This window comes from Ambystoma mexicanum, chromosome 2p (genome assembly GCF_040938575.1).
Source record: "Ambystoma mexicanum isolate Mex_15411 chromosome 2p, UKY_AmexF1_1, whole genome shotgun sequence".
Lineage (NCBI taxonomy): Eukaryota > Metazoa > Chordata > Amphibia > Caudata > Ambystomatidae > Ambystoma > Ambystoma mexicanum.
In genome coordinates this window covers 1,284,053,726-1,284,066,243 of record NC_090923.1, presented here as the reverse complement: position 1 = coordinate 1,284,066,243, position 12,518 = coordinate 1,284,053,726, and the positions used below count along the sequence as shown (strand labels likewise).

The 12,518-nt window shown below is 45.7% G+C and overlaps 1 protein-coding gene across 1 annotated transcript in view; it reads left to right on the top strand.

Annotated features, from left to right (window-relative positions):
* Positions 1-12,518, top strand: part of RSL1D1 (ribosomal L1 domain containing 1) — a 426,377-nt gene that overhangs the window by 287,882 nt on the left and 125,977 nt on the right. Inside the window, exons 6-7 of the mRNA XM_069645597.1 lie at positions 2,359-2,452; positions 2,563-2,700. Of these exons, the coding sequence (XP_069501698.1) occupies positions 2,359-2,452; positions 2,563-2,700 (232 nt within the window). The remainder of the gene's footprint in view (positions 1-2,358; positions 2,453-2,562; positions 2,701-12,518) is intronic.

Below are 12,518 nucleotides of genomic sequence, written 5' to 3'. Positions count from 1 at the left end.
GGGAATCATCCCTTGGATACAAGGTTTGTTTTGTTGGAATTTTGATACATAGATTTTGCACACATTCTGCTAAGTTTAAAGCAGAGACATTTGCCTTGCACATTTTGTTCAGTTTTAGTGTGAGGGTCGGATACGTTTTGGACACAGGGACAGTTTGCCTAAGTTGGACGATGAGACACCGACTGATCCCTAGCTTTGATTTCATAGGCCCGGAAACTCATTTGGATAGGAATAGGAAGGCCTTATTTTAATAAAATGTCGAATGTTGGAAATATTACAACTTTGTGTCCGTCTCATTTCTGACCCCCTAACAGCAGCCCCACACACCTCTTCAGGTAATGCTTAGTAGATTCACAAGCCCCGAAAAACATGCATCACTTCTCCAGTAATCTCCTTTCTGTGACTTGTATCTGTTTAGTCACATGTACCCACCCTGCCTCCCCAAGTAGAGGCTGAAATAGTCTCTCATGCATTACCTGTGTCATGCTGTACTCCATGTAAAAAATACAGCACATAGAGTAGGGATTGTATGACTGGAATGCCCATATCGGTGTCCTTTTTCGAGGAAATCTTGTAATACTTCGGGCCAACCGGTAGATGGTAGCCAATGCAAACCATTTGACTGAAAGCATATACAAGCTGCATAAAGATGATTTCTGGAGAAGTAATGCTTGGCACGTTTGTCAAAATATACTAGTTACGTAGGCTTTTCAGAAATGAAAATGCACCAGGTTTAAAGGAAAGCGTTCTCAAATGTGTGATTCAGCTGTGAAAAATGTAGGCAGCTGTCCCTAGCCAAGGAAAAGACCCAAGAACCATGGATTTTGTTGCTAGAGTCCGCAATGACTTTTGATGATTGGGATTAGTGCAGCTACTTCGGTGTAATTGAGATTGCAGCCTCAGTGAAAAAAACTGTGCAGGTGGACTGTCTGAGGATACTTGAGGATTTGTTGGCATTGTACAGTAACACTACCTACTGCCGGTCCGTTGCAGAGGTTCTGGCTTCAAGATGCAAGGTAAGCCGTTTAAGTGGCTAGCAAGTGCTATTCAGATGATCCTTGGAGTTGTGAGCTAAGTAACTAGAATGTGTCTGGTGCGTCTCGGAAAGTGAGCACTGGTGTGGTTCCTTCTGGTTCTGGAGTATGCACTGGAATGTGCAAGTTCCAGCAGTACTTTGTGTCAGAATGTAGAGCTCAGGAGCAGTGTCTGCCAGCTCCTTCAGTACAAGTCACAGCATTTGACAAAAGTATGGTGCAGATACCCATATTCATATACAGTTTTTGGGGGCAGGATTAACATCCATCTTTTTGTTGGGGGCACTGCACCAATCAATCTTTTCACAGCCACCCAGTTGCAAGTGGTCTCCGCATTCCCAACTTCCCAGACAAACGCACAGGATGAGGATTCAGAAATGAGTCCTAGGCACTGAGTCATACATACAGCCAGATCTGGTTGTGGCTGCTCAGAACACCTAACCTGATATCTCAGGAAGGCCATGCTCACATATATCTCATACCTTTTTCTACCAAGTGAGCACATCCTATGTGGAGCCTATGTCTCCATTTCAATGTGAACCTGCAGGAAACATGCTTTTCATTCTGCATCACCAAATAACTGCGCCCAGGTGCAGCCGTCTTAAAAACATAGGCGTTTCCACCAACCTCTGAGGTAACAGAAAGCGGGGAGTATGGTGACGTACTTGGAGTAACGGGCTCAAGATTAACAATGAGCTACCTTGACTTTGAGCCTCCCAAGGACCATACACGCATTTACATTGCGAGTGAAGCTTGGATGGGGACTCGCGAAGGAAAAAGGTTGGTAAACTCTTGGTGGTGAGGAGGGGGGGGGAAGAGGGCAAAAGTGATGGGGTAGAGAATCACAGAGAGTCGGTTTAGGACTTCCACCCGAACAATTCACAAGCAGTATCTCCCAAGAATTACCAATGCTAGAAGGGAGTGGAAGCTAACTTATGTTCTTCAAAATGCGCTCCATGTGGGGTTTTCTTTCCAGGACAACTAAATATGAGTGCATTTGTGGGCCAGTCTCTGCTGGCTTTTCTGGGAAATGGGTTTCTGTACATTCCATGGATAGAGATGGAATTGTGACATGCTGAGAAGGGACCATTATGCAGAATGTTCTGTTTCCTGTAATGTTGGGGTTATAGTTTTGATCCACCAAAGCCTGAACTCAAACTTTCTTTGCAATCTATTTCGACTTTGAAATGAATGCCATTCCCAATGATTCGCGTTTCTTTATTAAATAAGTTATGAAGTGGTTTTATAAAAATAGCCACACATGTCAACCGTGTGTTAAATATATGCTATTCTTTTTTCTTTCCCATTCTTTTCTCTTTTCCAGTTCAGCGCTAGTTGGCCACACTGGGATGAAAATAGAAGAAGTTGTGGAAAACGTTAAGGCTGCTGTCAGTGTGATTGGGGAAAAGTTATCTAAGGTTTGTTTTTAAGTTGTTCCTCTCGCTTAATTAAAATGTTCAATATATGAAGCTGTGCTGTTTTTTGGGTGATGTCTCAACATATTGGTCGTTTCTCATTTACTTTACAGAAATGGAAGAATGTTAAAATTCTACACCTGAAAACACAATCGTCTCTTGCGCTAACCATCTATACATCCATAATTTCTAACATGGACGATCTTGACACATTGGCAGCCCTTGCTGTTAAAAAAAAGACTTCAATTAAGGTTGGCTGTTTATTTCCCCTTTCAAACAATCTTTCAACTTACTTTTGTCTTGTATTTAAATACAAATGTTTCCATGCTTGGTCAAAGGTAAAGCAGTCTCTGAATGGTAATATTGGTTATTTAACTAATGCACAATGCAGACAAATGTTGGAATTCATGAAAGATTTCACGTCCACTAGAGCCTTTCTTCAGATGGAAGCTTCTTGGGGCCCTTTTGTGGTCTATAAAACATGATGTAGGTTTCCAAAAACCTTTATCTGCATTAAGCAAATACGATATTGTGCGTGTGGTTATTTTTGTATGTCCCATGTACTGTTTCAGTTAGGACTCTATCCACTTTTTCTTCTACAGTATTGTCCGATTGGTTTCCATACTAACTTACTTTATATTTTACCCCTTTTTCTTTTCTAAGCGTTCTGCTCTGGCAGTATAGATGTTACACACCATATGTGTAAAAAGACCTCTGAATTCATATTTGATAGAAACAACAATTTTAGGAAATCAAATCATACTTTTTGTGATTTATCGCATGTACCGTGTTTTAGCTTCAAAACTGTTTTAAGATGGTTGGTGTCCTTAATGGTTGACTGCCTCCAGAAACAAGGCCGACCCTGCTCATTCTACTTGAGCAGGAGTCTTCAACCTGCAGCGATCTAGACTCTTTGGGCTAGGACTCCCATGATCCCTCCCCGTTAACTATGCTGCCTGCGACTGAAGTCCAAAACATCTGGAGAGAGAAAAGTTGAAGACTCATGTACTAAAGGGAAGTACACTTCTGAACCCATTTATTGAGTACAGCGTTCCTGATGTACAGTGAAGGAATCTGTGCACCGATGTTCCGTTTGTCAGCTTGTTAGGACTTAGATCCGAAGACGCCACCTGGAGTATCCCAGCATCCAATTCTGTGTCCGGCCTTGTGAAGCCCTGTGTGACCACCTGATCTCCGAAGACTCCGAGCGTTGGTTCATACCCTGGACTAGTGAGACCAACTAGTCTCGACACCTTCTAGAGTATCCTGCCCTTCTGAGCATTCAGAATTGTCACTGGATTGCCCAGTGGACAGACTATTGCTGTTGTGGGCTACCTCACCAGAAGCGTTGCTGTTCTGTATTAATCTGAAACTTCGGTGGTCACCGCCTTGTGCCACAATTCCCCATACCTCCGAATGTCAGCGCCCCATCATCAAGGGATCCCTGTCCTAGAGAAGCTTCTGTGAACTCAACAGGAAGGACTCCTGTTGTCTATAAGCACAGACCGTAGCAGGAACTCTCCTTCCCCCATCCTGTGAAGTGTCCTGAAGAGGCCTGCATTGGTTAATCTTGCATATCTTCCTCGTCAGGTGTTGCATCATGCTGCTGTACCTGACCGGATGAATCCTTGCACCTTCAGCTCCTGTGCACCTCCCACTGGAACTAATGGCAGGAAATCCAACCTCACACGACCTCCAGATGATCCCTCAAGTCTATGAAAATCGGAGTCAGGGGGTAAGTAAACCTAGTGCATCTGTTTACCCCCTGTCCTCCAAAGGATAACATTTGGAATAAGTCCCTTTGTCTCCTAACCTTCCATTCCACTGCCTTTTGGCCGTCGAACCTGGGTAGAGTGACTAATCCTTGGATGTCGTCCCTTCTCCCCTAGGTAGAGCCTCTTCTCATGAGGCCAGGGAGGTGAGGCCGCTACCAGATGGTCCCCCTGGGGGTGGTAGTGGGTGGATCTCATGGGCAGGGAAACCTTCCATGTATATCTGCAGAATAGACAATGCCACTTCCCTAAGAAACAGTGAGACGAGTAAGAACATACTGGGACGCGGAGGAAGTGCAAAGTAATGTGGAATACTCCACCGAACCAGTACAAATGCACTAGTCAATCAGTGTCGAGCAAATCTGAATGGAGTTTAAAAAGGGAACAAGGCCTTTGTAGAAAGAGACCCTCCCAGGAGGAGGTGGGAGATTCGAACTCCGCTGGAGGAGCTGGCACGCAGATTGCAGGATGCTTGTCTGCTGGCCGAGGCACCCCTAACCAGTCTGCCGTGGTCTGAAGACTGAGAGAAGCAGATGCCTGGACAACTGACTGAACGAGAAGGCTTGAGTGCACCTACAGAAGCTTAGATGCTCTGCCCAGAAGCAGGGAATCCGTACAGAGCCGCCACGGTCCCTGGAAGCAGCTGAGGGAAGCTGAGGAGGCCTTGAGCACCCGCAGACACCCAGAGACTACCGGTAAACTCTCCAGAGAGGTTGGGGAGACCGGCATGGTTGGCCAGAAGAGCTGAAAGGAGGGAGGATTACAGAGGACTGATTTGGGACCCATGCCAAGCAGTCTGCCTCCAACAAAATCTTTATAGACACAGTACCTGGCAGTATGCCAGGTGGACAGAATTGTATGCGAAATAAGTGAGTATGGGACCCACAACAGAAGTTCACGCAGAACAAGTGATTAAAGTAACTGATAAAGAGCCAGGTCATGTGAAGCATCTGTGGAGAATGACGGATAACAATACTGCTTTTTGTCTAACCCGTTTACAGTAGCTTGAGAAGTAGTAGTTGAAAGCCATAGAAGGGAGATATGCTCTTGATACTTAAAGCCTGAGCCAGACCAAGAGAAGGGATTCATTTTCTCGATCCCAAGGGCTCTAATTGGAACAATTTATTTTCTCCAGCATGGGGTCTGGCATGGATTCACATGCTCATGAATATTCCCTGTCGTCAGGCTGGGAATCCTCAGTAAAGAAAAAAAGTTTCATTTCTGAACGGTCTTTCTCCTAATAACCAAACACTAAGCTCTGGGTCATACTGCCCCAGCCAATGACTGCCCTCTACCTAAGCCCCTTCTCTGGCAGCCATCTTCAGATTTTTACTGCACGTTCAAGTGTTGGGAGTCCTCGTGTTTAGCTTTCTAGCTTTTACTGCGTTTTATCGCTTTTTGGAAGAGTTTACTCTATTTTTCAGTCAATCGAGCCTTGTGCTCCTTCGATCAACGGGGACCCTTTTTTCGGGTTCTTCAGCGCCCCTCAAGGGCGATTTTCATTGAGTTTCTTCATGGAGGCTTCCAGAAGATTCTTCAGGCCTATGCCGCACAGACCATGTCGGAGGATGATTCGGCTCCCCTGTTCAGGCTATGCTCCGACTGCGGCTTACAGAATGATTTCTCGAGGACAGACATTCCCAATGCCTTTACTGCCTGTACCCAATGCACGTTATGTTATGTTATGTTATTTTGCACTTATATAGCGCCTTATATACCATTGGTATGGTCTGAAGGCGCTGGTAGGTTGAACGCCCTTGGGAACCGCAGTTCAAATCAGTAGAGAGAGTAGAGAGAGTCAAAAAGGTGCGTGTGAGCACCAGGTATGTGTACAGCTTGTGCAGTATCGGTGTAATAGCTGCTTTCTAGGGGTAGGTGTGGTGGTTGAGAGGTCAGGGGTATGTGTTCGTTCTGGCAGGATTTATCCAGATCGGATGTGGCTGCGTTAGGCCTGAGGAGAACGCCTCGCTGGGGGGTGCGTAACCAGCAGTGATTACTTAGAGTGATGTGGGGTGAGCGGCAAATGTTGATATGAGAACAGTTATACCGAATGGTGTCATAGTATCTCTGTGTTCTATTTGAGTGATGGTGTAAGGAGAGAGTAAGCGCGTTGGTGAGATATGATGGGTTACATGGGGTACACTTCTATATTCAACTTTCCACGGGAGGCTCTTGGGCGTACTTCTTAATTCACAGAGAGGCTACAGGGCACACTTATAAATTCAGCGGGTTGTTGGGCACATTTCTAGAATCACAGAGAGGCTATTGGACACACATCTAAATTCAACTTTCTAAATGTACTTCTAAATTAAACTTTCCACAGACAGGCTATTGGGCACACTTTTAAATGCAATTCTATATTCAACTTATCACAGAGTGGGTACACTTCTAAATTCAACTTTTCACAGAGAGGCTGTTGGGTACACTTCTAAATGCTGCTTCTAATTGCACTTTCAATGCAACTTTCTAAATGTACTTCTAAATGCAACTTTCTACATAGAGGCTATTGGGCACACTTCTAAATGCAATTCTAAATTCAACTTTCACAGAGAGGCTGTTGGGTACACTTCTAATTCCCTTTTCACAGAGAGGCAATTGGGTATACTTCTAAATTTACTATTGACAGTTCTATCTAGGTGTGGGCATGCTAATATTCATAATTCCATCTAAGAGTGGACATGCTAACTCTCACAACTCCATCTAGGAGTGGACAAGCTAACTTTCACAGTTCCATCCAAGTGTGGGCATGCGAATATTCACAGTTCAATCTAAGAGTGGACATGCTAACTTTCACAATTCCATCTAAGAGTGGACGTGCTAACTTTCAAAGTTTTAACTAAGTGTGGGCATGATAATATTCACCATTCCATCTAAGAGTGGACATGCTATCTTTCAAAGTTTTAACTAAGTGTGGGCATGATAATATTAATAATTCCATCTAAGAGTGGACATGCTATCTTTTACAGTTCCATCTAAGAGTGGACATGCTAACTTTCACAGTTCTAACCAAGTGTGAGCATGCGAATATTCACAATTCCATCTAAGAGTGGACATGCTAACTTTCACAGTTCTAACCAAGTGTGGGCATGCGAATATTCACAATTCCATCTAAGAGTGGACATGCTATCTTTCAAAGTTTTAACTAAGTGTGGGCATGATAATATTCACAATTCCATCTAAGAGTGGACATGCTAATATTCACAATTCCATCTAAGAGTGGACATGCTATCTTTCACAATTCCATCTAAGAGTGGGCATGATAATATTCACAATTCCATCTAAGAGTGGACATGCTATCTTTCACAATTCCATCTAAGAGTGGACATGCTAACTTTCACAATTCCATCTAAGAGTGGACATGCTAACTTTCACAGTTCTAACCAAGTGTGGGCATGCTAATATTCACAATTCCATCTAAGAGTGGACATGCTATCTTTCACAATTCCATCTAAGAGTGGGCATGGTAATATTCACAATTCCATCTAAGAGTGGACATGCTATCTTTCACAATTCCATCTAAGAGTGGACATGCTATCTTTCACAATTCCATCTAAGAGTGGACATGCTATCTTTCACAATTCCATCTAAGAGTGGACATGCTATCTTTCACAATTCCATCTAAGAGTGGACATGCTAACTTTCACAATTCCATCTAAGAGTGGACATGCTAACTTTCACAGTTCTAACCAAGTGTGGGCATGCTAATATTCACAATTCCATCTAAGAGTGGACATGCTATCTTTCACAATTCCATCTAAGAGTGGGCATGATAATATTCACAATTCCATCTAAGAGTGGGCATGATAATATTCACAATTCCATCTAAGAGTGGACATGCTATCTTTCACAATTCCATCTAAGAGTGGACATGCTATCTTTCACAATTCCATCTAAGAGTGGACATGCTATCTTTCAAAGTTTTAACTAAGTGTGGGCATGATAATATTCATAATTCCATCTAAGAGTGGACATGCTATCTTTTACAATTCCATCTAAGAGTGGACATGCTATCTTTCACAATTCCATCTAAGAGTGGACATGCTAACTTTCACAGTTCTAACCAAGTGTGGGCATGCGAATATTCACAATTCCATCTAAGAGTGGACATGCTATCTTTCACAATTCCATCTAAGAGTGGACATGCTAACTTTCACAGTTCTAACCAAGTGTGGGCATGCTAATATTCACAATTCCATCTAAGAGTGGGCATGATAATATTCACAATTCCATCTAAGAGTGGGCATGATAATATTCACAATTCCATCTAAGAGTGGACATGCAAACATTATGGCAGTCTATGTTATTTGGATGTAAGATAGAGTGGCATGGGCTTTCAGGAGTGGAGTGATTGCTCTACTCCCCACCCACACCACACTCACGGTTTTTGGTGGTGTCTGTTAGTTGCTGGCTTCATTGGCTTCCCCTGCGGACACCTGCAGACACATCTTGGAGCCGCCTCTGTTGGAGCCGCCCTTGGCCTTGGGGCCCTTAGCCGCTGGGGGCTGCCGGGCAGAGGGCTGCCCTGGGAGGACCAGTGATAAAGGTCGAGGGGCCTATCAGAGGGGGGGTGGGCGGGAGGGATGGGATCAGGAAGAGGTTTTAGAGGAGGGGAAGTGGGGATTGACTCACTTGCTCCTAGGATGGGAAATGGGTGCAGGAAGCGGGATGGGAGGCGGGAGGAAGGGGAGAGACCAGGAAATGGTGGCTGGGCCACGAGAGGCACACGGGGAATCTAACACTTTTACAGTGTTTTCTTTCCAAAATGGGATTGCGCGCTGCTGCTCCACTCACCTTCCTTCTTGGTAAGGAAATGTGGAGAAAAGCTGTGCGTTTTGCCAGGAGATACCGCCCCGCACGATGAAGGATCGGCATAAGCGGCTCAAGGAATGGTTACAGGCCAAGGCCTCTGCTTCAGGTGGGGTCCCATCAGCATGCCTCCATTTGTTTTCAAGAAACCTGAGCGGTCTTCTAAGACCTTTGAGGGTGCTCCTTCCATGGGGGCCTAACAGAAGGCTAAGCACCGTGACTCTGTCACCGGGAGCTGTTGGGGAGAATTCTCAGAAATGTGCTAATTCCCTTCACCTTAGAGACCCCCAGCAACTTTGCTGGATTTTTGAGGACTTGTTTTCTTTTCCTGGAGTGTGTGAACCTTCTTTTCCACTCTCTCATGTATTTTGATGTGTGTTTTATTTACTCTTGTGTTCTTTGATTATGGAGGCTTAGTTGACTCCATAGGCATCATATTTTCATTTTTGTCACACAGTACTTTTAGTGCAGTGGCACAGGGATGTCTCTGGACTTCCCAAGGTTTAATACCTTCCCTGGGATGAACTACTGTTCCCCATTGAATGTAAAGTTAAATTGATTTTACTAGTCTTTTTAAATTCATAGAACCAGTACACACTACCTTCCTATAGAGTGCCTGAGGGGTTGCTTAGCATCCCCTGTGTCTATACACTCATGTAGCTTTCCCAAGCCACCCTTTTCCATCAAAATGGCTGGTGGCAGTGGTTTTATAACAAACTACCATGATTTTTCCCGACCACGAACACCGGTAGCTAAAAACAGGGGAGACCATGTTTTTCAATATGGCGCCCAAGACCCCTCTGTGAAAACAGACTCCTGTCATCTTTTTTTCCCCTGTTTCTTTGTGGAAAGGTCCTTCTGGTGTTCAACTCTGCGCGCCAAACCAGGATTGGTCCCTTTGTTCGTGAGCCTTTGGCGGGCTTCCGGACTGAAGTCCTCCCATGGCGCCCGAGTGTCTGGGGTGGGCAGAAAGTGAGGGAGGTGCCCGAAACTCCCTGTGCTTGGTCTCCTAGGAGACGCACATGCACTCTGATGGGATTGGTTGGCTGACTGTCTGGCAAGCACAGCCACCCTGCTGGGTGAGTGAGTGCTAGGCTGGAATGAAAGGGAGAGAACTGTTTAAAAGGTGTGTCTCGAGGACTGGAAGGCAGAGTTAACTAATGGAAAGAAAGAACCGAAGACGAGCTGGAAGAGGACGCTGCTGCAAACGCTGGACCGTTGGTTTGCCCGGTGAAGCCCTGCTGCAACTCCGAATTGCCAGATCTCCAATCGACAGAGAAGCTCCTTCAAGGACGGCTTCTTCCTTTGAGCTGGTGGGACCAGTCAGCTCAGAAAACACCTGGATACCGCTCTCTAGGCTGGTTAAGGTTAAACAGGGAGAGGGAAACCAGTTTTGTGTTTTGAAAGTCACAGCTACTTGAGATGAAGTGACTCCATTTTGTTTGCTCTTACGACGATCCTGTGCAGTGCAGGAGTCCCCCGACGTAGTCCCTCTTGTCCCCACGACTCAGGCACAAGAACAGCGAGATCTGCAGGAACTGCCAAGAACCACCGTCTTCAGCTACATCTTTTTGCTTCACTCTAAGGTACTGTGCCATTCGGTAGAGAGATCCTAACTCTCACGGTGAAAGTTTGTGAAACTTTCCCAACTTGCAGGACTAATCGGCTTGTGACCCAGCATATTTTTCTTTTTCGCCTAAACTACTTCTGAGAACTTTTACAAAGACGTCTCCATCTGTACCAGAACTGTGTTGTCCTATCCAAGAACACTAGACTATTGACTTTGGCCTGGCCTATTGAATTGAACTGACCCTCCTGGTACACTGAACCTTTGCATTACCTAACACAAGTGTTTTCTAATCCTTTGTACAAACATTTGCCTTTTATTCCTATTGCGTCATTGAAGTGCTATTTGCCTCCCTATTTCTGGGCAGCTGACGCTGTCTCTTTTACTTGAAGTTTGACTGTAGTATATTGGTGTTTAATATTAAGTTGATTTCCACATGTTTTCCAAATTATTGTGCAAATAAATATTTATAGTTTACCAAGAAACCTTGTGTGTCTACTTGAACCACTGTGATTGTGATACTTCAGTGTAACTTCATTTACTGCTCACATTCCCTTTTGAGATGAGCCTGACTGCTCAGCTCGCTACCAAAAAGTGTGTGGTGCAGACTTCTACCAAAGTTTGGTTTGTACTGTCACCTGTAGTCCTAATTGTGTGTGGTGTTCCCAGTGGGTACTGCCTACATTTCTGCCTAACAGGAGTGCTGTTGCGATGGGCTCCTCGGCGGCCAGGGCAAGTACAGCGTCTCCAGTGACTTTGGTCACAAGCCAACGCTCGGGGTCCTCATCCAAACGAAAATTGGACCATCCGGGCAAGTTCAAGGAGAAGCCCAAGAACGACCTGACGGAGAAGGCCAAGGGGATCGGGTGGACCCCGCCCCTAAGGAGAAGGCTGCAGGTTCTACCATGGTCATGAAGGCCCAAGTATATCCGACGATGGCACAACCTTCCTTCGAAGGGGGGGTGGCGTCCCTCGCGATGGCCGCTGTAGCAGATCCGCAGGGCGCAACCCTAAAGGTGAGAATATCCCTTCCAAGAAGGGAGTCCTTTTTTCAACCCATTGAGAAGACGCCGGAGGAGATGCCTATGCCGAGGGATATGACAGACCCGGACATGGCGACGACGGGAACTGGCACTGACGACGACAGGTTAGAGGACCTCCCGTCTCCACCTCCCCAAATCCTCCCCATCTGACGAGATGGGCTTGTTTCACGCGATGATATCCAGGGCTTCAGAGCTCTTCCAGCTCGTTCCAGAGGAGGAGGGTTTCCTGTATGAACGCCGCGAGGCAAAGAGAAAGACAGTCCTCTCAGTCCCACTCCTGGATGACATTTGGGACGAGGGCTTGGCTCTAATGACGAACCCTTCCATGGCCCCGGCGAAGAGGGACCGCTACAAGAAGTAGTACAGGGTGCTGCACTCTGCGCCCAAGTGCTTAACGTCTGAGCCGTCTCCAGACTCTGTGTCAGCAGCGGGCAGGAAGAAGGCATCAGGAGCATCTTCATCAATGGCCTCCACCACTCCGGACAGTGAGGGGAAGAATTATATGCCATGGGACGACAAGCTTTCACCTCAGCGGCGACTACCATCAAGGGCGCCAACGCTCTCGCCATCGTGGCTCGCTATGACTGGGAGCTGTGGTTCAAGATTATATGGGAGGATAGCTCAGCAGCAACATTCTCGCCTTGGAAGTAAGACGACACAAAGCAACACAGGTTCGATCCCCGGGTCCGCGCTTAGAAACCTCTGGGTATTTAAGCACGTTATAAATACGCAACTAAGACCAACAAAAAAAAAAAATTCCTGTAACGGTGCCTCGATGCCCGCGGGCTGTGTGAGCGCTTTAAAAATGAAAAAAATTATATCACTCCCATTCTGGACAAGCGGGCGGAAGCGCTTGAGATTCTGCAGGAGGGCAACGTGGC